General features: G+C 40.2%; 2 protein-coding genes across 7 annotated transcripts in view; one reads left to right on the top strand and one right to left on the bottom strand.

Moving 5' to 3' along the window:
• NSMCE2 (NSE2 (MMS21) homolog, SMC5-SMC6 complex SUMO ligase) overlaps window positions 1-24,647 on the bottom strand; it is a 223,843-nt gene extending 199,196 nt beyond the window's left edge. For both annotated transcript variants that reach the window (XM_060128250.1, XM_060128251.1), the window contains exons 1-2: window positions 24,523-24,647; window positions 17,306-17,476 (exon numbers count right to left, since the gene is read on the bottom strand). In XM_060128250.1, coding sequence (XP_059984233.1) covers window positions 17,306-17,462 — 157 coding nt within the window. In that variant the 5' untranslated portion in view covers window positions 17,463-17,476; window positions 24,523-24,647. The remainder of the gene's footprint in view (window positions 1-17,305; window positions 17,477-24,522) is intronic.
• Window positions 24,648-24,723: 76 nt separating this feature from the next.
• Window positions 24,724-27,558, top strand: part of WASHC5 (WASH complex subunit 5) — a 53,612-nt gene continuing 50,777 nt past the window's right edge. For all 5 annotated transcript variants that reach the window (XR_009536573.1, XR_009536574.1, XR_009536575.1 and 2 more), the window contains exon 1: window positions 24,724-24,866. The gene's annotated coding sequence lies outside the window, so the exon portion shown is untranslated. The remainder of the gene's footprint in view (window positions 24,867-27,558) is intronic.

The following is a 27,558-nucleotide window of genomic DNA, read 5'->3' as shown; positions in this document are numbered from 1 at the left end:
CTTTAAACATATTATTCAATTCTCACATCAACCCTAAATAAGGTGGGAATAAGGGAGATGTTTGTGGGCACATAATTAAACATTCATTAGATATTAGTTCCTATTTTACAATATTATCCCCTATTTTACAGATGAGGAAACCAAAACCTAAAGTCACTATGTTATTAACTAGCATAGCCGAGCCTGAACCCAGTTTACTTGATTCCAGAACTGGTCCTTAAAGTCTGCCTAGCCAACCAAAGTATTTTGCTGCCCATTAGGGAAAAAAGGGAAAGAAGAAAGGAACCTGGCAGTAACCAAGGCCTTATTACTATATTGTGAGATGTACGACATCTTCTCGATGTGATAGTACTAAAGCTATAACACATGGTGGTAAAAATCTTAGAAAGGCCCAAACTGAAGATAATCTTCAATCTGAACTACTTGCATCTCCCTGAATCTGCCAGGCATTGGGAAACAATTCTTCACGGGTCTCACACATCTCTGAACATCTTGCAGAAGCATGCACTGCCCTTTTGTTCCAGCCTATCTTTTCAAGGATGTTTGCATAATGAACAAAGCTTTGGAAGACTAGATAGTGTCTCCCTCCAAAGCAAAGGGCAGTGTAATAAAGATAATGTCTTCCTCCAGAGCAAAAGTCAGGCAGGTTTACTGCCCATTATAAAAATCTGGGTTCCCCAAGCTCAAGGTTCCTCAGCTCCAACCCAAGCCCACCACAGTATCGCCCTGGGCTCTTCCATACCACCCCTGTAAGGACTCGGATTGGGAGTGAACCTACAGGACCATAATACTCACATGGCTTGATGTACAACAAGAAAGGCCTTTGTCTCTTACCTAGGAGTCTCCTGTCTTCCGCCAGCATCCATGAAACTGTGGCAGGCTAACTTGATAGCGTCCATGTAGGGTAAAAACCCCAGATCCTTCACAGATCTTGATACCAAGTTCTTTGGACTACTTCTCACCTTTGCTTTCCTCAGAGATACCCTCTCCCATTCTATAGGAGACACTATTCATCTTTTGGTCATCATCTTCGGCATGAAATTTCTCCTAAAGGTCCTCAGCTAGAATCTACTATTAACTCCATCATGCCCCCATTGATTCCTGCACACAGGTTTCTATCACAGCCCTTTTAAAGCTTTATTCCACTTGCTTATTTGTGTGCTGTGCCAGTTAATCAATTTATTGCCTCTCAGCTCAAAATTTATCTTTTTTTAAATTTTTTTTATTTTTTTATTTGAAGTGGGCCTCTCACTGTTGTGGCCTCTCCCGTTGTGGAGCACAGGCTCCGGACGCGCAGGCTCAGCGGCCATGGCTCATGCGCCCAGCTGCTCCGCGGCATGTGGGATCTTCCCAGACTGGGGCACGAACCCGTGTCCGCTGCATCGGCAGGCAGACTCTCAACCACTGCGCCACCAGGGAAGCCCAAAATTTATCTTTTTATACATGCTCTGTGATAATGAATGAAATTGCTTTAAGCATTTCTCCTTACAGTGAGCGTAATGTTAACCTTTCTCAATAGAGGGTGCTGCAAGGACACTGCAGGAGGAAGGGAGTCCTCCAGAGAACATTACACTTAATGATGAAAGACTTTTCTTTTGCCCTAAGATTAGGAACAAGATAAGGATGTCTGTTCCTGCCACTTGTATTCAGTAAATAACTTACTGCAGGTTCTAGCGTCAGGCAAGAAAAAGAAATAAAAAGCTAATAGATTGGAAAGGAAAAAATAAAACTATCTCTATTCACAGATGACGTGACCTTGCATGAAGAAAATCCTAAGGAATCCACTAAAAAAAATACACACACATACGCACACACACACGCACACACGAGTTCAGCAAGGTTGCAGGATACAAGCTCGATTTTATACACTTGCAATGAATATGAAAATGAAATTAAGAAAGTAATTCCATTTACAATTGCATCAAAAAGAATAAAATGTTTTAGAATAAATTAACAGAAGAAATGTACAACTAATATTCTGAAAACACTGTTGAAAGAACTTAAATAAGATCTAAATAAATGCAATCTCATCAGAATCCCAGCTGGCTTCTTTTTAGAAACGGACAGGCTGATCCTAAAATTCATACAGAATTACAAGAGACCCCAAAGACCCAAAACAATTTTTAAAAAGAAGAGCAAAGTTGGAGGACTACACTTCTCAACTTCAAAACTTACTACAAAGCAACAGCTACAAGACAGTGTGGTACAGGCATAAGGATAGGCATACAGAATTCTATCAATGGAATACAATTAATGGAGAGTCCAAAAATAAACTTGTGTGTCAATGGTCATCTGATTTTCAACAAGGATGTACCAAGACTATTCAGTGGGGAAGGAATGGTGCTGGGACAACTGCATAGCCACATGCAAAAGAATGAAATTGGACCACTAACTTAAACCATATACAAAATTAATTCAAAATGATCTAAATATAATAGCTAGAGCTATAAAACTCCTAGGAAAAAATTAGCAATAAATTTGCATGACGTTAGATTTGGCAATGGATTCTTAGGTATGACACCAAAAACACGGGGAACAAAGGAAAAACAGATGACTGGACTTCCTCAAATAAAAAACTTCTATGCTTCAAAGAACACTATCAAGAAAGTAAAAAGACAACTCACAGAAGGCGAAAAAATTACAAATCATATATTTGATAATGGACTTGTATCTAGAATATATAAAGACTCTTATAACTCAAAAACAGAAATAACTCAATTCGAAAATGGGCAAAGGATCTGCATAGACATTTCTCCAAAGAAGATACACAAATGTCCAGTAAGCACATGAAAAGAAGCTTCACATCACTGTCCATTAGGGAAATGCAAATCAAAACCACAATGAGATTCCAATTTGTACACAAATGTTCAGAGTAGCATTTCTTAATAACATCCGAATAATAATTTATTAATAATAACAATCCAGGGGCTTCCCTGGTGGCGCAGTGGTTGAGAGTCCGCCTGCCGATGCAGGGGACACGGGTTCATGCCCCGGTCCGGGAAGATCCCACGTGCCGCGGAGCGGCTGGGCCCGTGAGCCATGGCAGCTAAGCCTGTGCGTCCGGAGCCTGTGCTCCGCAACGGGAGAGGCCACAGCAGTGAGAGGCCCACGTACCGCGCAAAAAAAAAAAAAAAAAAAAAATAACAATCCAGTATCTATCAACTAATGAATGCATATACAAAATGTGGTATATCCAAAGAGTGGAATATTATTTAGCCATAAAAAATGGAACAATTAACTGGGAGGGATTAAAAAGCTAGGTTACTTATCATAAGTAAAATCCCATCAAGGGATATAATGAAATAGTAATGGATTCATTTTTAATCAACTTCATTATGGCAGATGGTGCTAGAATGCAGGGGAAGGGCAGATCCAAATGTCAATGAAGCTTCCTCTCAACTTCTGTCTAGGCGTAAGTGCCGACTTTAAAAGGTCTTCAAAGAAATTCATGCAAGGAATGCCTCTTGCAACTTGGTCACATGCAAAAGTGAAGCAAGAAGCACATCCGTTTGGAGCTTGCCCCAAGGGCCTCTAGTTCTTCTCCAAACTGGGTTCATAACTCCCACCCACAGAGGGAAAGGCAGTGCCTGAAGCAGAACCCAGGGATAAGCAAATTAGCATTTCCAAGGTCAACTGCTGACAGGCCTAATTGATTACAGCAACCAGTATATTCTGGCTGAAGTTAAGAGGCTTAGCCTCTCTAGCTTGCTCAACACTAGCAAGAAACTAATTTACCACATCAGTTACAAAATATGGAAGTACTGTAGGTATGGAGTCAAATTGGGATGCGACATTTCAAAAAGAGGCAAATATTAATAGGATCTGGAGAAGTAAGTGATTTTAAGGGGGTTAAACAATTTTGGGAAAAACCTAAAATACCAATCATGCCAGCGGTAAAGGACTGACAAGTACAAAAAAAAAAAGGAAAAGAAATCAATAGATAGTATTATCTTGTTTTACCAACTGGTTCAAAGTTTCAATGTGAATATTCACCAAAACTGCTAAAAAGCTGCAAAACTAAATGATTTAACTACCATTACAATTTTTTGCCCTCCTCTGATAGTCACTGAAAAGTGAAACGCCCTCTGCCATTTCCCACGTGTAGCTATTAAGCATATGAAATGAGGCTAGTCCGGACTGAGAACAGAATGTAAGTATAAAAATAACTCAATTTTCATAACGATTACAAGTCGAGGTAATATTTTAGACACATTAGATTAAATAATATATTACTAAAATTAATTCCTCTTCTTTTTTCTCACATTTTGTAATAAGGATAGTGGAAAATTTTAAATTATGCATGCGGCTCACATTATATTTTTATTGGACAGTGCTGCTACATACAAATAACACATTACATTTATACAGAACACATTTTTTTTTTTTTTTGGCAGGGGGGTGCGCGGGCCTCTCACTGTTGTGGCCTCTCCCATTGCGGAGCACAGGCTCCGGACGTGCAGGCTCCGCGGCATGTGGGATCTTCCCCGACCGGGGCACAAACCCGTGTCCCCTACTTCGGCAGGCGGACTCTCAACCACTGCGCCACCAGGGAAGCCCCCAGAACACACACTTAATTTCAGGTATGAAGTACAGAAAGAGAGAGAAATAGGTCTGGATAATAAAAAAAACTTCTCTAGAATAATCACATTGGTTTCACCTGTTAATCACCAACCTAATAAAAGTTCCTTTCTGCTTAGGGAAAGACAAACTTTTATTTCTTTTAAAAAGGATCTAATGTTTCAAAAACGATCCTAAAGCCTGTTCTACTTCTGCCATGAATTGTCATCTTTGCCTAGAATTAAACTAGTCTTAATTCTTTTCAATGATCAAAGATATATGATAAAGTGCTAGTCTAATTTTAAAATCTGTTCGAGTGACTCCACTTCAGTTTCTCCCATAGTAGTCATTTTCATACCTATTAGGTCACTGAAACCTAACCCATGCCTCTGCTCCAAAGGTTTAAAAAAAAAAAAGAAATGAAAAAGAAAAAATAGAATCAACACAAATATTATTCGCAAGCATCTAGAAAAACCCTGGCAGTATTTAGGTACTATACGTATTCTGTTTTAAAAACTAAAATATGACTCATTTACTATTTCAAAAAGGGACATCCCAATGTGGATGGGAGCTTAGCAAACAGGAGAGTACAGCAAGCAATTATTTCCACACATTCCATCATGTGCAGAAACCAAGCCAACCTTCAGGTTTTTACAGTCTGGGGAAGAAAGAAAATCTGGAGGTGTTGGAATAGTTGGAAATTTACGGAGTGAGAGTGCACCATAACAGGAGGTGAGGTGAGGTGAGGTGAGGTGAGGTGAGGCCAACAACAGCTCAAACTTTCCTCTCCGTAGCTCTCAAAAAGGAAACTACTCAACTTTCTGACTAAGGAAGTCAATAGGAGAGGAAAATACATTTCACACTTTTTAATATCCCAAAATTGTGCCCCATACATTTGGCCCACTGATAGAATTTAAAGTGGTTTTTAAATGTTATCAACAACAAAAATCAAGATCACTAACTCAGAATAATAAATAATAAATATGAGATGTATCTTTCTATTTTGTGACAGGGCCTGCATCTATTGCTGGTAAATGAACTGAGTAACCGGGATAACTAGAAATAAAGCTAGTGGAAATGAGCGGTCTAGTCCTCATTCCTGGAAGAGCTGATCTTAAAATGTTGTGATCCTAATAGCCCTACAGTTTTTCTGGTCTGATAGAAACAGCACAATTTTTGTATTTTTAGATATATGGAATAATTCAGGCTCCAAGCTACTAGATTCCAATAATGTAGTGACTGTACTTCTTACACAATTCTGAACCCCGCAATCAACACACACAGATCAGTAAGGCCCCAGTGGCTACCTCATAAGAAGTGTTTTGGTGCCACCTAGTGGCATAGGTTTCTCCTGTCAAAGGCGAAATGATTAGACCAGGGTTCTCAAAGTGTGGTCCCTGAACCAGTAGCATCAGCCACCAGAGAACTCATTAGAAGTGCAAATTTTTGGCCTCATTCTAGATCTACTGAAACTTTAGCAGTGGGGCCCGGCAATCTGTTTCAACAAGCCCTCTAAGTGGTTCCCTCCCATGTTTAAGAACCACTGGATTAATCAGTCCTTACACAAAAATTAAGTGCAAAGTCTTTAAAACTTAGGTTCATCAATGAACAAAAGTGCTCAATTTCTAATTTCTAAAGACCAAACACATTAACAAAACAAAAATACAATAAAAAAGCAAAAAGCCCTGTGAAACAAAGAAAAGGCATTTATTGGTATCAGGATATTAGGTTATGGCATCTTAAGGGGGCTCACCTGAAAAGGGGCAACACATGAAAAGCCAAGGAGGTAGAACACTAGTGATTTTTAAATTGAGTCACCTACCCTAATGATTCCTGTGCAACTATGTTATAAAGTCATCAAGAGAAAAGAGAAAAATCTTTTTCTTGATTCCTTGCTAAACTGTTTATTTTCTATTTAGGTCTTAGAGGAGAACTTGGTTACTTTAAATAACAGCTTAAACTGAGGTTGAGTAAGAAAAGTCCCATAATGCACCTAGATGTTTGCAGGCCTCTCACTGTTGTGGCCTCTCTCGTTGTGGAGCACAGGCTCCGGACGCACGGGCTCAGCAGCCATGGCTCATGGGCCCAGCCGCTCCGTGGCACGTGGGATTTTCCCGGACCGGGGCTCGAACCCACGTCCCCTGCATCGGCAGGCGGACTCTCAACCACTGCGCCACCAGGGAAGCCCAAAAAAACCCTTTTAATAAATATCTATTTATTCATAATTAAAAAGTTATATGCTTGAAGTAAGAAAACTGGGTCATGAGATATATGCCCCGTATGGCCACTGGTCCACACAGTCACAATTAAGTATATACCATCCCTTACTCCATGGCTTAAACGGCAAACTTACCAGTTAAGAGAAAAAAATCAACTCTGAGAGGCTAACCATGCAAAACCAAGCCTCCAATATGACAGGTAACATCACAGACATTAATATCGGCGGCATAAAATATAAAGAAATTTCAAAGACTTGCTCTATTGATTAATTTTGATTTTGTCCTTTCAAGATATAAATTTAGATATCCACAGAGACCAACTATTTAATTCTAACATTTTAAGAGCAAATGCCCACAATAGGATGAGTTTCTGACAAAACTCTTCTTTCCTTTTTCTCTTCAAACCTTCCCTCTACCCACAAGTGAGTTCATAAAAATATGTCACAGAAAGATGGGTCAAAAGCAAAATGTAAATAATAATAATTTTTTAAACACGAGAAAAAAATCTTGGAACTGATTTGTTACAAAGAACTTTCCTCGTTGTCACTATCATTGCAAAGACGAATCTGTGCTGAGCCACTGCATGGGGCTAAGTGCCATACTACTTTGCCAGTTCAAATGCTCAACTGTTCACTAATTAATATTTTGAATTTAAAATTTTCTCATTTGTAAAAAAAGATGTAAAACCTCATATAATTGCAATAAGAAGTAGAGAAAATATACCCAAAAAAATGCCTCTCACATCACAGCTAGAAAGGATTACTGCCATCAACTGAGGGCCATCAGAAAGAGAAAGGGGCGCCAGATTAATCTAGGTCAAGGGGCTGAAATCAGGCCAAACTGGTTTCAAATTCAAATTCCCTGGCTGCCACTTCGGTGTGTGCCCTATGGTAAGTTACTTCAATTCAGTGAGCCTCATTTTCCCATCTGTAGAGTGAGGATAAGGCTACCTCTTTCAGTGATTTTCACCGCACGCACCTTTATTTAATAGTATCTGCCTACAGTCAGCTCTGGCGGCTCTCTTTTCCTCACCCACTTCAACACTTTGAGAAAAGCTTACATCAGAAGGTGAGGCACGTTCCCAGGTCAAGACTAAACAATACGATTATGGTAGTGATACATTTAATAGCAACATCTCACACATATTTCGAAGACACAAGTCAACAGTACCAGGAATCTCACCAGCTGAGGAAAAGGCTGACCTTGAAGTTCCCCCAGCATTCAGGCTTTGTAACCTTTGGAGTCTTTTACCAACCGTATCTACCAAATGCAAATATGTTCCAATGTGAGAAATGCCCCGTGGCATGGTGGTAACCTGAAAGACCAGCTCTCCAGTTGATGAGAACAGCTTGATTTGTGGCATTTGCCCATTTCTGTGAGTGGGGTTAATTCTCCTACTATGGCTGCTTCAACCCAACACCCAAATTCCTTAATTACTTGACTGATTGATTGACTGATTCATCAATAAGCATTTGCAGACGACCTAAAATGTATAAAGCCCTCTGCCAGGCTCTGAAGGTGGGGTATGAGGATGACTATAGATGAATCCTACCCTCAAGGACCTTACAGACCAGACAGGGAAATACAATAAACACAAAAAAGAAATATAAAATATAAGGAGAACATGAAGAACCTCTGAAAACAGGGAAAAATCCCTAACTTCCAGCAAGCAGTACGTACAATAAAAGTTCAGGTATTATTTACCTAAAGAACCCCTAGTATTGCCTATGCTTTCTACTAGGCAAATTTCAAAACCTCTCTGGGTGAAAAACAATATTTTCCTTTTACCAGAGTTAATGAATATGTATGTGCATATGTGTATATCACAGTTCGTCTGCCTCAGCACTGCTGACATTTTAGGCTGGATGTTGCCCAGGGGCTGTCCTATGCATTGTAGGATATTTAGCGACACCTAAACACCTAGAGGCTGGTAGAAACCAGTAGCACACTCACCACCTGCCTCTAAGTTGTGACAACCAGAAATGTCTCCGGACGTTGCCAAAGGTGCCCTGAGGGCAAAACCACCCACTACTGTATATACACTATGCATATACGGCTATACAGATGGGGTCTATACAGGGATGGAGTGGATATATGGATCCATGGATATGAACCTGTGTGCATATATAAATGAGCTAGATACTCAATTAGAGGAAATTTTTATATTAATTTGCCTACTAGGTTTTAAATATATTCATTCACTTCTTGAGTGCCTTCTATATACCAAGTGCTGATAGAGGCAACAGCAGGGGCGAGGGCGGGGGAATTAGAGGCACCTGGCAAAAATCCCTGCAGTCACGGTGCTTACGTACAGGGCAGACAGGCAACAAACCAAATAACTATACCAATGATATAGTATGTGAGAAGGTGGGATGACGTTAAGTAGTAGGGGGAAAAATCAAGCAGGGCAAAGGGTTAGAGATTCTGAGAAGAGGACATGTTGCCCTTCTAAATTTCAAGGACCTAATCGTGCCAGACAAAACACATGCTCAGATTTTCAGATCCTGTGCTCACAGGCAACTTCCTGAGCACAATCTGAAAGCAAGTCTAAATTTTATTAATGTTAAGAAGAGAGGGAATGTACTCATTTTGTACTCATAACCAGTAAGGGAGCAGAATGGAGGGCTGTCACACACCCCCACTTCCTCATTCCTATTCTCTGCCCAACCCTAGAGGCTCACTCATTCTGAAAAGCTCCCATTCCTTGAAGTAAGAACCAGTGAGTAAAAGCATCAGAGATACCTAACTGCTAAGGTTCCTTTCAGCCTCAAAATGGCATTAATGGATTATCAATATGAATACTGCTGATGACAAAGAAGAGGGATTGAGGAAAAGGAACAGGAAATTTTATTCTGGTAAATCTTTTTGTGGGCCTTAATAGATGTTACAAGGCTGTTTTCTCACTTTATTGCACTGCCCTAATATATACATCATTGTGAAAATTTTCCCTGTGATTCTTTTTGTTAGCATATTTCAATCTCCTCCAAAAATGTATTTCATCAGAAGTTCTTTTCACTTGATTAACTGTAGAGTCTACAAATAATGCCACTACAATGAACAAACACACACAGTCCTGGTGTGACATAATAGGAAGAAATATATATTTGGTCTCTGCCCCTAAAGCCCTTGGAATCATCAAAGTGATCAAAGTCTTTTTGTATTCTAATGAGATGACTGGTGGCTAGGGGTTATCTGGATAGCCTCAAGATGGGGGCTGGTTGCCATGGAAGCCAACCACATGATTAGAGGGCTGGAGATTGACTCAATCACTAGTGGCCAATGATTTAATTGCGCGTGCGTGGGTACTGAATGACGCCTCCATAAAAACCCAAAGGGGCAGGGTTCAGAGAGCTTCCAGGTCGGTGAACACATGGAGGTGCTGGCAGCGAGGCAAAGCTTGGAGAGGGCATGGAAGCTCGCGCCCCTTCCCACTTACCTTGCCCTTTGCATCTCTTCCATCTGGCTGTTCCTGTGATGTAGCTTTTTATAATAAATCGGTAATCTAGTAGATAAACTGTTTCCCTGAGTTCTGTGAGCTGCTCTAGCAAATTATAGAACCCAAGGGCAGTGGGGGCAGTCTTATGGGACTGAGCGCTTAACCTGTGAGATCTGACACTAACTCCAGGTAAATAGTATCAGAATTGAATTGAATTGTAAGACACCCAGTTGGAGAATTGGAGAATTGCTTGGAGTGGGAAGTGGAGCTAGAAGTGTCACAAGCGCTGTGAGTAGCAGAGTAGAAACAGTGCAGCTTTTCCTTACACCTGGGAAATATGAAGATATAGGCAAAACAACTGAGCTTTTTGAGAGAGCTGGATTTTTACTACTCTGTAGGCAATGCCTTTATACTTTTAACACTACAGATACCATAATTTTCAATGGCCTTCATTTATTTAAGTTATAATAACATTTTGCTTTTATAATTGACTCCAGCTTTAAAAGCTATATAAGAAATACAAACATTGGCTTCTTATGGTTGTTATTTTTATTGTCTTTGTGGCCACCACCCCACTATTATTACTTTCTTCTAATTACTGCTTCTACTCAATAACATAATTATGGAATAAAGTATAAGAGCAAGGCCAAAAAGAAACCTTCCCACTTTAACTAGAGTCCTGGCTATAAGAAGCAGTTCTCTAGATGGAGAAATTTATTACAGCATAATGAAAATCCATAATGTGGATCTTCCTAAGAAAAGAAGTCTTGAGAATGTGAGGTCAGTACGTGCTGGCTTCTCAAACCATTAAGTAATTTTCAAAATAAATTTAACATAAAAGATTTAAGTAAAATAATTACTCCTTTTTCATAAAATTAGGTGATGGGTGATAGGGTTATGGGTGTTCATAATTTTCTTTTTCTTTTTCTCTCTATCCCTCAAATTTTTAGATTTTTAGAATGCCTTATATCAGGGGAAAAACTAGAATATTACCCACCGAAGCCTCCAGATTCAGAAGTATGCACTCAACTGAATGCTTAAGGTTTGCAAATCTGAAAGTTCAGTTATTCATGAGAAGCACAAATTTCTAAGGCCATGTAATTTTTAACTCTGATGGCTGTTCTTTATTCATCATTAACTCTAAAGTAACTGTCACAAAGTGAAAGCTCTGTTTATTGCCTAGGTGGAGACCAAGGTGAGAAAAAAAGGAATCGGGTTTAAAAAGATGATGATTCTTAATGAGAATACAAATTCTGGATACATGAAAGAACAGACTATCATTCAATCAATTCACTGTATCACTTCTATCAGTCAGGACTGCAACTGGCTGCAACGGAGAGGACACCTGACGGCCATCACTTAACCAAAAAGGAACTGATTTTCCTAACATTACAACAAGTCCAGAAATAGACAGACTAGGGTCAGTACAATGACCCCAAAAGTTCCCAGCTTCTTCCTTCCACGACCAGACTCAACTCTGCCTTTACAAGTAGAAGACACTAAAGTCCAGGGAACGTGTGAATGTCCAAGGGAAGTCATTGAGAACTTCACTAGCAGAATAGGACAAAAGCTGATGGGCTGTTTAAGAAAAAGCATGCAACCTCATTTCAGAATTCAAAAGGGAGAAGGAAAGGAAGAAGAAGAGGGACAAAAAAGAAAAATCAGATAATGTTAACCTCAACAAAATTTTCTGAGCTAAATACCACTAAATGTTATTTCAATATTATCCAATTGCTGCAAATGCCATTAGACAAACACAATCAATTTTCAATAAAGTGTAATTGTTAAGGGCAGAAACTGCAGTCAAGTCCCTTATGCTCAAATCTCAACTCCCACCACTTACTTAGTAACTGTGTGACCTTTGGAGAGCACTGAACTTCGCTAAGCCTCAGTGGCTCATGTACCCAGTGGGGATAACAACAGTCCTTACTTTGAAGGATTAGTTGGGACCAAGTGAGATATCACTTGTGAAAACAGCACAGTGCCTGCACACATTTGACGTGTGTAACCAATCAAGCTATTATCATCTTTTGATCATTATGGCCATCATTATCATCACCGTACCTCAGAATAGTTCAACAAACATCCAATTACCTGCCTGACCATAATAACTGAAGTCTCTCTGCTCTGTTTCCTTCAGCAAGTCACAGAAAGAAAAGCAATATAGAGAGTAAAATCCAGAAGCTCTCCAACAGTTTTCTCATCTACTGGACCCTTGGGCAATTTAAATATACATCCTTTTACTCTTTTCTTCCAAACGTTCCTCACAAATATTCAGCAAGAATCTGATAAGAACTGTCAATCCTCAGGCACATACATTTTCCATGGAATCGCAGAATGTTAACCAAACCTCTGAAGGCCACCTGAAGACACACCCTGACACAGAGGCAGGACGAGAGGACGCAACCCTGAGGTACACTAACATTTTAGGGAAGGGCCATTCCTCAAATTTACTTGACTAAACTTAAAGGGCTTATGAAAATTCAGTTGCTTAAAGATGATGTTGATACCTACAGCTCTGATAAATTAGGTCAGTACATTCTGCTTAAGAAGACAGAAAAGTACATAATAAACTTTAAAATCTGAAAAATAAGCTCTGGTTATCTGAAAAATCTCCTAACGTAACAAATTTCATTTCCCAGTTAGTTCAAATAAAGAATTACTAGAATACCAATAAATTCAGAGAAAAACTAATAGATAGGGTGGCAGCAAGAGTCTAATTGCCCAGACACCATAAGCTGTAACGTAACACGAGGAAAGGTGATAATTTCAAATATGCTAGAAAGTTGAATAGGGACAAGCACCTGTATAGGAATATGCAAACAACAGGAAACAAAACGAAACACATCACCACCCAAGTTCTCGGCAGCAGGAATCCCCTCCACGAATAATTTAATAATATAGTGACAAGAGAATTACAGTGCAAAGTGAGAAAATGATCCCCAAGTGATTGTTACCACCTATTTTGTCAAAATTCATTCTAATTTGTGATGAAACTGGGCAACCCGCAAGGTCAACAGAAAGTGTGTCTAATCTTATAAGGCTAAGAAGAAAAGGGAGTATTTCTGCTCTGAAGATAGTTGATGGACTTTCCCACTTGCTCTTCTGCACTTTAATTTCTCCCAGTCCATGGACTATTGCCCAAGAAAATAGTCAACTCAAATGCAAACCAAATGACTAAATGATAGCTAACATTTACTGAGCACTTATTAAGTATTAATGACTGCTCTATGTAATTTGTAAGTATTATCTCATTTAATCCCCACAATAATGCCATTTACAAATCAGAAATCTAAAACAGAGGTTACAAAACTTGTCCAAGGACACAAAAATAATAAGTGATGGAGCTGGGACAAGAACCCAGGCATTCTGTACACAAAGCTCTGCACTCTTACATTACACTATCCTGCCTATATCTCAATGTAGGGGCATAATATAAGACACAAAGCACACAAATCGAATCCTCTTCACCTCAACTATAATATCTTAGCTGAACTTACTTTTTCCACCTGAGCGACTGAAATAACTTCATTAGCTACTTGAGGTATCTCCATCCTCCGCAGCATCCTCAGTATTGCCATGAGGTTATCTTTCTAGACCTGGATCTTGCCACATTCCTCCTCTACTTTAAACCATCCAATAATAAAGTCCTAACTTCTTTCAGGACCTTAATGTTCAATGTTTAGGCCCTCAGTGTTCACTTAATGTTTGAACAGCATGTATATGTCTTGCTTCCCAGCTAAACTGTAAACAACCTGAAGGAAGAAACCTTTATTAATCATTGTAGTGTTGGCTAACATGAATTACTGATTTAGCTGCACGCAAACCAAAAGCCTTAAATAGACTCCAAACTCATCCACCTTTGCTCCCCTCTTCACATCACAGGCCCTTCTTCTAAGCTCTGACCCTTAAATTTCTAATTGCTGCCTATACTTTTTGATAGTTATTGAATAAACACTACACTAACAGCACTTTGCATATACTATCTTATTAACCCCAACAACCTTATAAAATGGGCATTTTTATCTCTATTTCACAGATAAAAAATTAGAAGTTCAAAGAAATTACCTATCTTTGAGCAAGTTATAGAACTAAAGCTGGAACTGGGACTAGAGACCGTATCAGGCTGATTCCAAATCCTGCAATTAAGTAGCAATATGGGCTCTGTCTCCTAAAAGTCTTTCATCTACTGTTAGAGGCTGAGTTACTTTCAAATTTACTTAAATACCAGGTGTTTTTCTACTCTCTGGGTCCTCAGACGGCACCTCAGTCGGGCGTCACAAGAAAACTGCTCTCCTAACAAGCTCGTGCTCTATTACTCCAGTGGGGGTCACCCTAGGCATCCTCTCTGTAGGGAGTTTCTCCTGTCACCAAAGTCTTGCTCATAAGCACTCCAATTCAGGTTCATAAGCAGTTCTCAGGAGGTGGTCCCCAAGACCCTTCCACAAGGTCCACAGGGTCAAAACTATTTTTATAATAATTGTCAGACCTGCAACAGAGGAGTTGCGACAGAGACCACATGGCCCACAAAACTGAAAACATTTGCTATCTGACCCCTCATGGAAAAACTTTGCCAATCCCTGCTTTAGAGCATGAATCTTTCAAAAAACGATGCTTATATTTCTTTTTAAATGAAACAGATGCTGCATTTTGCATCAAAATATACTTATTTTAAAAAAACAAACAAAAATGAACTCGGTATCAAACATACTAAGAAGCCTTCAAAGCAAATCCTGAAAAAAACTGACTACAATCCTCCAGGAGGTTACGTACCAGCCCTTCTCTCTTATGATTTAAGATCTTATTATGAGTTTACCCAGGACTACCTACCAAAGCCGAATATCCAACACCATCAAAAAGAGACTACAAATCAGGCTGGACAGGGGTAAGACCCTTAGAGGCCACCCACTAAAGATGATGGGTGACTTCTGCTGCCAGCTGTGAATGAATATCTAGTATGGAACTGGCCTTTCTGCCATGAGTGACTATAAGGCTGGACAAAATATATGAAGCAACGGCTTTCAGGCAGTGGGACAATAGGCAGAGCAGAACTGGGATGCCTGCGAAAAGGAAAGCAAGTGAGGTAAGTCCTCCAATTGCCCTCTTGCTTGCAAAATGGAGGAGGAATCCAAGAGGAGCACAGCAGTCTTAAAGGACTGAGAAGAGAGAGACTGGAGTTCAGGGAGGATGAGTAGCAGGCGTTTTGCAAGACAGAAGGGGGCATGCAGGGAAAGCCCGTGAGGGATCTGCACAGAGATCCCCTTGAGTCTGATGCTGAATCCTAAGCTGCTGAGGAACAACTGCTGGGAGCTGTGAAGTGAACAATTCCCAGAATTTACGCAGGACTGGAAGGCATTCAGATTCCATCCAGCAGAGTAGAGCTTTTTCGTTGAACTCTCTGGGCAATCAACAGAGACTCCACAAAGAGCAAGCTTTGTAACAAGGCTAAAGTAGCCCTAAAGTAAAGCTACACTAGACCTGCCCTAAGGAAGTTTAACAACAAGCCTGGGATGGATCAGCCTAATCCACAAATTACTTAGCTGCCAACCAAAACAAAGGTCAATACTCTTTAAAAGAAGATGACAAAATCCCCAAACTCAACAACATAATACACACAAGTGGCAACAGAGATGCCAGAATTAGCAGACAGGATATTAAAGTAGCTATTATAAATACGCTCCATGTGCTCAAGCATACAGAGGAAAACATGAGCATAATGAGGAGAGAAATAAGATTCCATTTAATTCTTTTTCATGTCTTCTAGAGCTGAAAAATACAGTCTCTGAAATTAAAAATTCCCTGGATAGATTTAGTCAATTAGACACTTGAGAAGACAGGACTAATGAACTTGAAGACACAGCAAAAGAAACTATTCATACTAAAGTCAGAGAGAAAAAAAGACTTGAAAAAAATCACCAGAGCCTCAGTGACTTATGAGGCATTACCAAGCAGCCTAACATACATGTAATTGGAGCCCCAGAAGGAGAAGAGAGGGGAGAGAAATAGCAGCAGAATTTTTTTCCAAATTTGATCAAAACTGTAAGCCTACAAATCCATAAAGCTCGAAGAACACCAGGCAGAATAAACAAAGAAAATCACACCAAGGCACATCACCATCAAATTGCTGAAAAACAGTGATATTAAAAGGAAAACAAAACGATTATGTTGCTCCCCTGCTTCCATATATAATATAAAATAAAAACAAATTTAACCCAAACAAAGCAAATAACATCTTTCTAGATCTTCTCATCAAAAAATTGTGGTCAAGTGCAGCAAGACTGAACTTTTCTCATCTTTTGTAGAGGCCTTCTTTTACCAGTACCCCTAGCATCGGCTTGGTCTGTCTACTGAGTAATTAAGCATGAACAAAATATAGTTCAATTACTGGAAAATAATTATCATAATGCTGTATACTGTACAGTTCACAAATGTCACATACTTTTTTTTTTTTTGGCTGTGTTGGGTCTTTGTTGCTAGACGCAGGCTTTCTCTAGTTGCGGCGAGCAGGGGCTACTCTTCGTTGCAGTGCGCAGGCTTCTCATTGCGGTGGCTTCTCTTGTTGTGGAGCATGCGCTCTAGGCACTCAGGCTTCAGCAGTTGCGGTGTGTGGGCTCAGTAGTTGTGGCTCACAGGCTCTAGAGTGCAGGCTTAGTAGTTGTGAAGCACAGGCTTAGTTGCTCAGCAGCATGTGGAATCTTCCTGGACCAGGGATCGAACCCATGTCTCCCACATTGGCAGGCGGATTCTTAACCACTGCGCCACCAGGGAAGTCCCACAAATGTCACATACTTTTGATTTTATGTTCCTTGAGGTCAGATACCTTCATGTTTCAGCCCATAAATTTCTAGTGCAGTCTCTAGTGGCTCATGGGGGTCTGAACACATATGAATGAGTCAATCTCATCTTATCCGCAGTACATCACTATGTGGTATGTAAAAGAAGATGAGAAAACAGATGCCCTGTTTTGATGCCCCAAATGATTGTCCCAAGGTTACCCAAAAGGTGAGCGGTATCTTGCATCCCTAGAGCAATGCCACCACTCAGGGTTACATCAAAATAGACACAAAAGAAATAAATTTTAATTATTACTTACTCTGAGTTTCCACAAGACCCAAAGCAACACTATAAGCTGTGTCCATTCCAGAGCTGATGCAGGACTGGAAGTTTTTCAAGGAGGAGAGTGCAGATTCTACACCACTGAAGGATATAAAACCAGTTGAACCTGAACTTGAAGTGGAACGCCCTGGCATCTTGAAATTATTACCTAAGTTTTCAAACACAATGAAACAAAATTTATGAATAAGAATAATAACTGCATAGGAAAACAGAACCACTATAAACATCCATATGAATGTATCCAATATCCCACAAGTGCTACACAATTATCTACATTCTATATCACTTGAAAGGATATCAAAGCATTGTCCCATCATCTGGGCCACCAAACACAATAGATGAATTTCAATAAATAAAGAAGATGTACTTCAGTATATAAAGGAGGGAGAACACCCTCTTCCAAAAGATTCCCTGATTCTCTAAAGAATTCAACAACAGCACAGTTCCTAAAAACCTAAAACATAAGTGTGTCAGAAAAAGTACATTGCTCATATAAAGCATTCTTCCAAAAAAATGAAAATAGTAGCAATAAAATAGTTTAATAAGGGAGAATTTTGAAAACCTGTAATTTTTAACTTATCTGACACATATACATATTGAATTCTGAAAACTATAAGAAAACTTTTATTTCTGACAGTTCCTCTGGGTTCTAAGATTTATAGACTTGGTGAGATCCCAGATTCTGTTTAAGAAAAAAATAGGATTTTTCTGTAAATTCTTATCTTCTGGTAGCTCACCCACTGTAACAGTTTCAATTATTATCTTCATATTAAAACACTCCCTAATCTGTATCTTCAATCAACAACTCTTTAAGCTTTGGACTACTTATGTAAAGCTCCCTACAAAAAGACATCTTTGCTTAATTCACAAACCACCTGAAATTCAGTCCACTGAAACCATCCAGAAAAGTGGAGAGAATTTACACGGGCTTAGAGGAAAGGCTGTATGGTAGCAAAAAAGGTATTTTCTCATAACCATACTGATACAGCATGAATTCAGGTTCTGCCACTGTACTGCTGAGTGACCATGGACTGATTGCTTAACTGTCTCTGAGCTGTCTAGTATCTGTGGCCCTTCCAATCCTCTCCACTGCCACCATGTTTACCTCACAACTGGATTACTACAGGAGTTTCTCAATTATTGGTCCCTTTTCATTAAATTCATCCATTCATTCAACAAGTAGGCCTGTCAATCATTAGATTCATTAAAAATGACACAGGGTATAAAAAGGGAAGGTCACAGAGAAGACGTTTAAGATGTTAATTTCTATTTTTGAGGTGTTAGTCTACTACAAACATCCACAATACAACTCGTCATCAATTCAAATCATTCAATTAACAAATATTCAGCAAGTATTTTTTGGAACATAGCATAGAGGGTCTTAATGAAGGATAAAGGTCCAGGTAGACCTTATAGGTCCAGGGACTTTAACTTTATCTGTTTTTTTTCTTTAAATGATCTTAAAAATCAAGACCTGAAGCAAATATGGCAAAATGTTACAGATGTTAAAATCCAGATGATGGAACAAGGGTTCTCATTATGTTATATTCTGGGAGTTTCTGTGGTGTTAAAATTTCACACTGAGAGAAGCCATGACCATGTATATGAATGAAAAACCAATAATGACAAGGGGAGAAGCAGTGGGGGGGGTGGGTGGGATGAACTGGGAGACTGGGGTTGACATATACACACTAATATGTATAAAGTAGATAACTAATGAGAACTTGCTGTATAGCACAGGGAACTCTACTTCACTGTACAGTAGAAACTATCATGACATTGTAAAACAACGATACCTCAATAAAAAAAATTTTTAAAAAACAACAATAATGGTGTTTTGAATATGTGTGTTTTGGTGAAAGACAGTATTTATTTACAATCTCACTTTATTACACCAAACAAGTTGGGATGGTTAACACAATATAAACACAAACATATGCAATAAGATGGAAAATATGTAAATTCATAAAAATCAGGACCAAAAAACAGATTAAAGGGAAAACCAAGTACATGAGAAAATTTAGAATGTAATCATATAAGCTTTAGGATTCTTTATGATTCCACACAGCACTATATTTGTAAATACAAATTTGGCTATGAGATTTCCTGACAAGCAAAACAAAAAGTGAAAATTACAGAATTCTCTTTCTCCATAAAGTACGCCAAGAACTCAAGAAAAATAAGGCTTTCCATGGCAATCAAGGCAGCATGATCATCACGTATGAGATAATAAGAATCATACTGAAAAATGTCCTTAATATTCTTACGATACGGTAAGAGTAAGCTTCTGAGGACTGTTTCTTAGATTATGTCTCAAGGTAAGCTAAGGACAGGACACGTGTGGCAGATTCCAGCTCAGTGCCCACCAAACCCATTTCCTCTTCAACCTGCTCGTACAGCTAGACCACAGTTTGCAGCCTTCCTTGCAGTTACGTGTGGCAGTATGATTGAATTCAAGGCAGTGAAACAGAAGCCATTTCCAGGCCCCATCCATGAAAATGGCACTCTATCTCCACACTCTTTCCCATTTGTCAGGTTGAAACAGGCAAGCAATGACCTTAGAAGCCACATACTGAAGATAGAGAACCACCAAATGGAAGGAGCCTAGGTTCCTACTTCACTGCTTGGAGGAAAACTGCCCACCAATCAGGCTCCATGCATGAAAGAAATAAAAAACTTCAACTGTGCAAAGCCATTTAGATTTGGGGGTATACCTATTATAACACCAACTGTTACTCAAAAAACACAATCCTGCAAAGATCAAACGATATGGTTCAAGAATTCAGTTTTCTAGTCAATCTTGATTCTAGTGTAAGTCTAAATTGTCTAGAGCAGCACTGTCTAATAGAACTTTCTGCCATGACAAAAATGTTCTATAATCTGCACTGTCCAATACAGAAGCTATTAGGCACATGTGACTATTGATTAGCAGTGGTTACTGAGAGTCATAATAGCATGACTATTGATGTGATTAGCGTGACTGAGTTTTAAATTTTATTTAATTTTAATCGATTTAAATTTAAATAGCCATATTGGAAGTCAACTACACTTTAAAAAAATAATAGTAACATATATCTACATGCATTAAAACAGATTTAGAAATCTTTTTATATTGATTACCAAAACTTTAAAAAAAAAAGAAACTTATTCTTGGTACATATTTACATTCATTAATCAGTTTATTAGCCATCTCTGTCTTTAATACTATGACACTAGTATTTTTCTGAAGATATATTATCTCAATGTGGTCTTATTATTTTAATTTTTCATAGAATTTCCCGTGATTCTCTTCAAAACTGCATGTCATGATATGAATGTGAAACTGTTGACACCTTCATATGACTCTTCTCTGAAGACCATGATTTTTTTTTAATTGTGAAACACTACAGGTGCCAGGGAACCTGGTAATCTCAGAAGTAATGCTTCTAGATGGAGAATATTTTCTATTCTAATTTTTGAAATAGATATATGTAAATATTTCATCACTAATATTTTTACATACTGTTTTTTTGCCTCTTTTCAAGCAACTCTGTTCAACAAATATTTTTATAAAACCAAATTTATCAAATAAGTTGCCTATTTATTACTCTTTTCAATGCTTTGCTATATTAAAATAATGCAAAATCAAAAAAAAATTTAAATAGCCACATGTGCCTAATGGCTACTGCATTGGAAACACAATTATCAAAGTGTATACACACACACACACACACACACACACACACACATACACACACACACACCAGGGGGTAAGCCAGATGGAGTAAAGCCACAGTATGAACATGATATATCTTCCTGGAATACTAATTTTACTTAAAGATAACATGAAACATGTTTATATTAAAAATAAACATTAGTTACATTATAGAGTAGAATATGGAGGTGATACTAGTAGGGGTTAATGACTAAAAACTCTAGTAGGGGTTAAACACTGTAGCCTCTGGAGCCAGACTACATGAGCTCGAAGCCTGATTTTGCCAATTAAGTAGCTGAATAACTTTAGGCAAGTTATTTAACCTCTCAATGCTTCACTTTTCCTTTCTGCAACATGGGCATGATCCAGTGCCAACTTCAAGGATTACTGGGAGGACTGAATGAGTTCATACGTATAACAAAACACTCAGAATAATGTCTGGCATATAATCTTTTACAATGAGAGCAAATATTACCATCAAGTTAATCATACAATACTGTGAGCAGCAATACAGAATAGCGCATAAGTGAACTGACCTTGGACACGAATGCCTGGAAATTCCACCTTGTCCACCCCACTTAAAACTGCATCACTCTGGTTGAGTTGCTTAACTTCTCTATCTTCAGTTAGCTCCCGTGTAAAAAGGAGATAATCACATCTATCTCACAGCATTATTATAAGAATAAATTAAATTTTTTAAAATAAATTTATTTATTATTTATTTATTTTTGGCTGCGTTGGGTCTTCGTCGTTGTGCGTGGGCTTTCTCTAGTTGCGGTGAATGGGGGCTACTATTCGTTGTGGTGCCCGGGCTTCTCATTACGGTGGCTTCGCTTGTTGTGGAGCGCGGGCTCTAGAGCACAGGCTCAGTAGTTGTGGCACGCGGGCTCAGTAGTTGTGGAGCGGGGGCTTAGTTGCCCCGCGGCATGTGGGATCTTCCTGGACCAGGGCTCGAACCCGCGTCCCTTGCATTGGCAGGCTGATTCTCAATCACTACGCCACCAGGGAAGTCCCCTAAATTAAATTTTGTAGTTTTCTCAAACTTGTCTGATCTTAAGAATCAGTTGAAATACTTACTAAAAATACAGTTATTAATGGATACTATCTCAGACCTATTGAATCAGTCTCTAGTGGACACTGAGGAAACTGTATTTTTATGAAGCACCCCAAATAATTCAAGTATGGAGAACACTGAGGTAACTTTGTCCCCCCCAAATTTATGTTTACCCTAACTCCCAATGTGATGACATATAGAGATGGAGCCTTTGGGAGTTGATTAAGTTTAAATGAGGGGGGAGCCCTCATGATGGGATTAGTGTCATTAGAAGAGGAAGAGACACCAGGGTTTGCTCTATCTGTCCACCATGAAAAGATACAGTAAGGTGGCTGTCTACGAACCAGGAAGAGAGCCCTCACCAGTATCCAACCATACCAGCACCATGGTCCCCAACTTCCAGTCTCCAAATCTGTGAGAAATAAATTTCTGTTGCTTAAGCCACCAGTCTATGGTATTCTTTTAATAGCAGCCTGAGCTGACTACGACACAGTGTATATAAGGATTAATGTAATCCAGGATAAATGTAAAGTGTCTGCTACATGCTAGCCATCCTTATATGAACGCAAAATTCACATTACTCCAGTGAAACTTTACACTTGCAGACAGGTGGGGAAAACATTCGTCTGTTAATTCTGCACTATCAAGAGGAACGACTCAGATCGAGGAGCAAAGAGAATGGCTGGAGGTGAAAGATGGACTAAACGCACTTTTTCCCTATTTCTCCCACTAAGTACAGCTAAGTACATAATTCACAGGACAGCCCCGCACAGCAAAGAATTATTTGGCACCAAATGTCAACAGTGCAGTGGTTGAGAAACCCTGGTTTAAACTAACCCCCTTTGGAGCCTTCCCCAGGGAACTGTGACTGTTTTGTTCTCTGTACCTATGGTCTCAAAGAAAGTTTAAAACAAGGTTATGCACTTCCTGAGCTTTTCCCTAGCATGTTATGTTGCCTTCCCTAACAGGCCTTGTCTTTGTCTGTTGGTGCCGCTGTAACAAAATACCAGACACAATAACGTATAAACGACAAAAACATTTCTCACAGTTCTGGAGGTTGGAAAGTCCAAAGGTCAAGGCACCAGCATAGTCGCATTCTGGTGAAGACCCTCTTCTGGTGATTCATGGCCAGGGCCTTCTAGCTCTGTGTCTTCACATGGTAGAAGGGGCAAGGGAGCTCTCCGGAGCCTCTTTTGTAAAGGTTATTAAGCCTACTAGCAGGGCTCCATCCTCGTGACCTAAGCTCTTCCCAAAGGCTCTACCTCTTAATACCATCACACTGGCTTTAGGAATTGGGGGGTGGGGGTAGGAGGAGGACAAAAACATTCAGATCAGAGCAGGTTTATAAGATTCTCTGTAGGTGAGGCCAATTATTAGCTAATATAAAAATAAAAATACTCCTCTCATCTTTCTGTACAACAAGTGGTAAGCACAGAGCAAATAATTTAGATACTGTGCTGACCTCCTTTAAATCCACAGGGCCCTATACAAGTTCAGCCATAACTGTATCTTCTTTTCCAATATGCAAGGTTACATCTTTATGAAGCCCTCTCAGTTGCTTGTTCTCTCCTTCATGCTACCACTATCCCTCTCTCTCTCTCTCTCCCCCCCCACCCCGTTCTATTTTAAAAACCATCATAACTACTTGCTCCCACATCTGCCACTCTTTCACCCTGGGAGCAACTTAAACTAGAATTCTGACAGATTCCACATAACATAGAACAGCTCCTCACACAAAATAGGTGACCAATAAAGATTTGGCAGAGCTACATCAATAACAGAAACCACCATTTCTAGGTTCCCTATAGCAAGCCATAAACTGGTGCCCCTACAATTCGTTCTCATTATCGTTAATCCTCACAACCATTTATAGGAGAGAAAAGGAAACTGACGCCCAGAGAGTTTATTTAAACGATCTGCCCAAGGCCCTGCTTTGAAAGCCGGCTCAAACCACATTTATTTAGATCAAGAATTCGTGATTTCACACTACGATATATAAAATAGGCAAAACAAGGTCCTACTGTATAGCACGGGAAACTATATTCAATATCTTAATAACCTATAAAGGAAAAGAATCTGAAAAGGAATATATATATACACATTTACCTGAATCACTCTCTCTCTATATATATATAATTATACATATATATTTACCTGAATCACTTTGCTGTACACCTGAAATTAACACATTGTAAATCAACTATATTTCAATAAAAAATAAAAAAAGAATTCGTGATCTTTGCCCCACACACATAGAGCCCAAGGATGGAGAGATGGCGTCTTGGAGAGGGAGGTAAACCGCCCCAGCCTCATTGCTGTGGCGTGAAAAGAACCAGGGCCGTAACATAGGTCCACAGACCGTAGCTCGCGGCACCGGCGAAGAGCCCGAGAGGGAGGCAACACCTCCCATCACCCTCCCCATCGCCATGCCCCGCTCTTGCCTTACCTGGCTGCCCGATGTAGCTCCGTCTGGCTGCGCCCAGACTCCCCACACCAGGACCCCCAACTACTTCCTTAACTCCCTTCCCCTGTCGATGAAACGGCGAGCGCGGGCTCAGGCGTCATCAGTCGTCGCCGGCGAGTGGTCACATGACGCCCCGCCCCGCTCTCCGCCCCTTTGTCATGTGACGGCTGAGGGAGCCCCGGGCGGAAGCTGGGGTCTGGCCGGCTGTGGATAGGGCTGGGGTTAGAAGGGAACCCCTGCGGAGACGGAGGGGTGGTGGCGGGGTAGCTGACTCCTCGTGCGACCGCCGGCCCTGCGCTTGCGCCCTGGCGCGGCCCGCGTGACAGGTGAGTAGGGGCGGTGTGCGCGCGCCCACTCCTTCACGTTCTCCGTCCCCTCCCCCGCCCCAGGGCTGGGCCGCGCTGGCCTTGGTGGGGGCTTCTGCGGCTTGGGGTGGGGTTTGGATGGGGGAGCCTGGCGTGGAGGACTGAGGGTTTTCCTGGAGCTGCTGCTGCAGTCCAGGCTCTGCATCTCCTCCTCCACTCAGGTGGAAACAATTTTCCACACCTCTTTGGCGCTTTAGGAAGTGATGTTCAGCTGCTTAGTCTGCATCTGAGCCTTACAAGTTTCCGGGAGCAGTGTTCTGTGGGCGTCGTCATTTCTCCATTTACTCTCCAGAAACCTGAGTGGTTGGTGGAAACTTCTACGGTCTGACGGACCCGGGTTTGAATTCCAGTTCTACCACGGGCTGTGAGTTTGGGCAAATCATTGCTCCTCTCTGCACCTTAATTCCCCCACCTATGTACGACATGCCAAAGTCCTTTGAATTTCAAAAAATGGTTTCGAGGGTCCTAATTTGTCTGTGGTCGTACAGTTAAAAAAACTAAAAAACACAGAGCCGGTAATGGAACTGGGTCTCCTGATTGACTGATTCCAAGTGCGTGGAGCTTCCTCCAGCCTAGGAGTTGCTGGGAGAGGGGGGAGAGAGAGGCTTTACTGCCTTTGCCCACAACAGGGAACACCTTCCGGTTTTTCTTCTTTCTTTTTCAGGATTCTCAGACTAGAGTGATTAGGCTTATTTTAGAACTTTTCTGGAAGAGATATGCCGGTCCCTTTTGATCAACAACCGCTATAGTTTGTTCCTGATAACGGATTGGTGGAGACCAGTGCTTCTTTCTTTATGGAGCTGAGGTTTTATAAAAGGATTAAAATAGATCAATCTTCTTTTGTCCTCTGAGTAGGATAAAGATTGGTTCTTCCCAGGGCAATTTAATTTTCAGAATTCAGTTCTGTACTCATTGGGTAATTGGTATGATGTTGCCATGCTTTATTCTTGAAAGCATGTTGTCTTTTGTCTAGGATTACTTTCCAAACTAAAAATCATAATTCCGTACCAAATTCTTGAAAATGAAGTTACAACCACTTTTCTGGGTGCCTTGTAAAAACAAAATTAGGAAATTGAGTGGGATCTCTGGTTTCATTGCATGTCAAATAGTAAGAGAGCCTCTACTGAGAAAGCTGGTCTTTATGAGTTGTCTTCATCCCTAGCACCAGCAGAACCTCTAAAAGGAAGATTTGTTGGGGGCGGGGGAGAGATGAACTGGGAGATTAGGATTGACATATATACAATGATATGTATAACATAGATAACTAATGAGAACCTGCTATATAGTACAGGGAACTCTACTCAGTGCTCTGTGGTGACCTAAATGGGAAGGAAATCCAAAAAAGAGGGAATTAGGGGATATATGTATACATATAGCTGAGTCACTTCTCTGAACAGCATAAACTAACACAACATTGTAAAGCAACTATACCCCAATTTAAAAAAAAGGAAGATTTAATATAGCTTCTTCTACCATGTTTATTTGCATCTCATTCTAGAGTGAATTTTTTTTTTAATCTCAACTAAGTCTTAACATCTTCTATAAAGCCACCTACCTCTGAGTTCACTGCAACATGATTAGGCATCTTTAATTATGCTTCTTAGATTCTGTTCTTTAGGACCAGTTTTTCAGCCAACAGTGAGGCTATTTACCAAAGACTTTAGCCAAATAATATTTTGAAAGTTGCCTGCAGTGTAACTCTTAGGTAAAAAGGATTAAAATAAGACTTGGACACACAAGAATTTTGACTTAAGTCATTATCCCAGGCCTAAGCCTCCCTGACCACGTGCGTGCAGGCGCCGAGTATATCTGTCTGTCTGTTCGTTGGGAAAGAAGGCAGGTCATGTTGACTTGCTTTAAGCTGTTTTCTCTTTGGCCACGTTGTCTGTCCTATCTTGATACCCAAATGGCAGCAGTTAGACCTGTTCATCATAGCCTTACCTCCTCTGAATTGAGTCTAAAGTTTCATCCTCCTGAGACCTGGGTTAGTTTAGTGGTCTTCAGAGGACTTCAGGTGACTTTTGTTCTCATTTTCCTTTATTTTCTCACTTGTCTTATTTTCCAAGGCAGTCCGTTTCAGTGGGAAAAATGGAATGAAATTATCTGAAATTCAGCCTATTAGAGATCAACGTGTCTTAACAAGCAAGCATCACAGAGAAAACTGAACACAGTTGTTACTAATTTATGCCTTAATGTGTATTATACACAACCCTCATGAGAGAGAGTTGTGGACAACTGTAGTGGCTTCTCAGTAATCTCTGCTATGGGACCCAACTCCACCTCCCCTATCTCTGCTTCTGTCCTGTAGTACTTACTTGTAACCCCTTCCTGGAATGCCCTTCTCTTAGATCACTATCAGTAAACTAACAAATTACCCTCAAACCTAGTGGCTATAAAACAATAAGCATTTATTGTCTTATTAACATTTGTGGTCAGGAATCAGCTATGTGGCTTAGCTGGGTGCCTTTGGCTCAGGGGCTCTTGGGAGGTTGCTGTGCTGTGAACACAAACTGGGGTTGGGGGGATCTATTTTCCAGCTCACTCAAGTGGTGGTTGGCAGACTTCTCCATCGTCCCAAGGGCTCCTCCACAGGGCTGTCTCACAACCTAACAACTTGCTTCTCCCAAGACACACACGCTGGAAAGGGCTCCCA

Source organism: Lagenorhynchus albirostris, chromosome 17 (assembly GCF_949774975.1).
Source record: "Lagenorhynchus albirostris chromosome 17, mLagAlb1.1, whole genome shotgun sequence".
In the NCBI taxonomy this organism is placed as follows: Eukaryota; Metazoa; Chordata; class Mammalia; order Artiodactyla; family Delphinidae; genus Lagenorhynchus; species Lagenorhynchus albirostris.
This window is presented reverse-complemented; position numbering and strand designations above follow the sequence as displayed.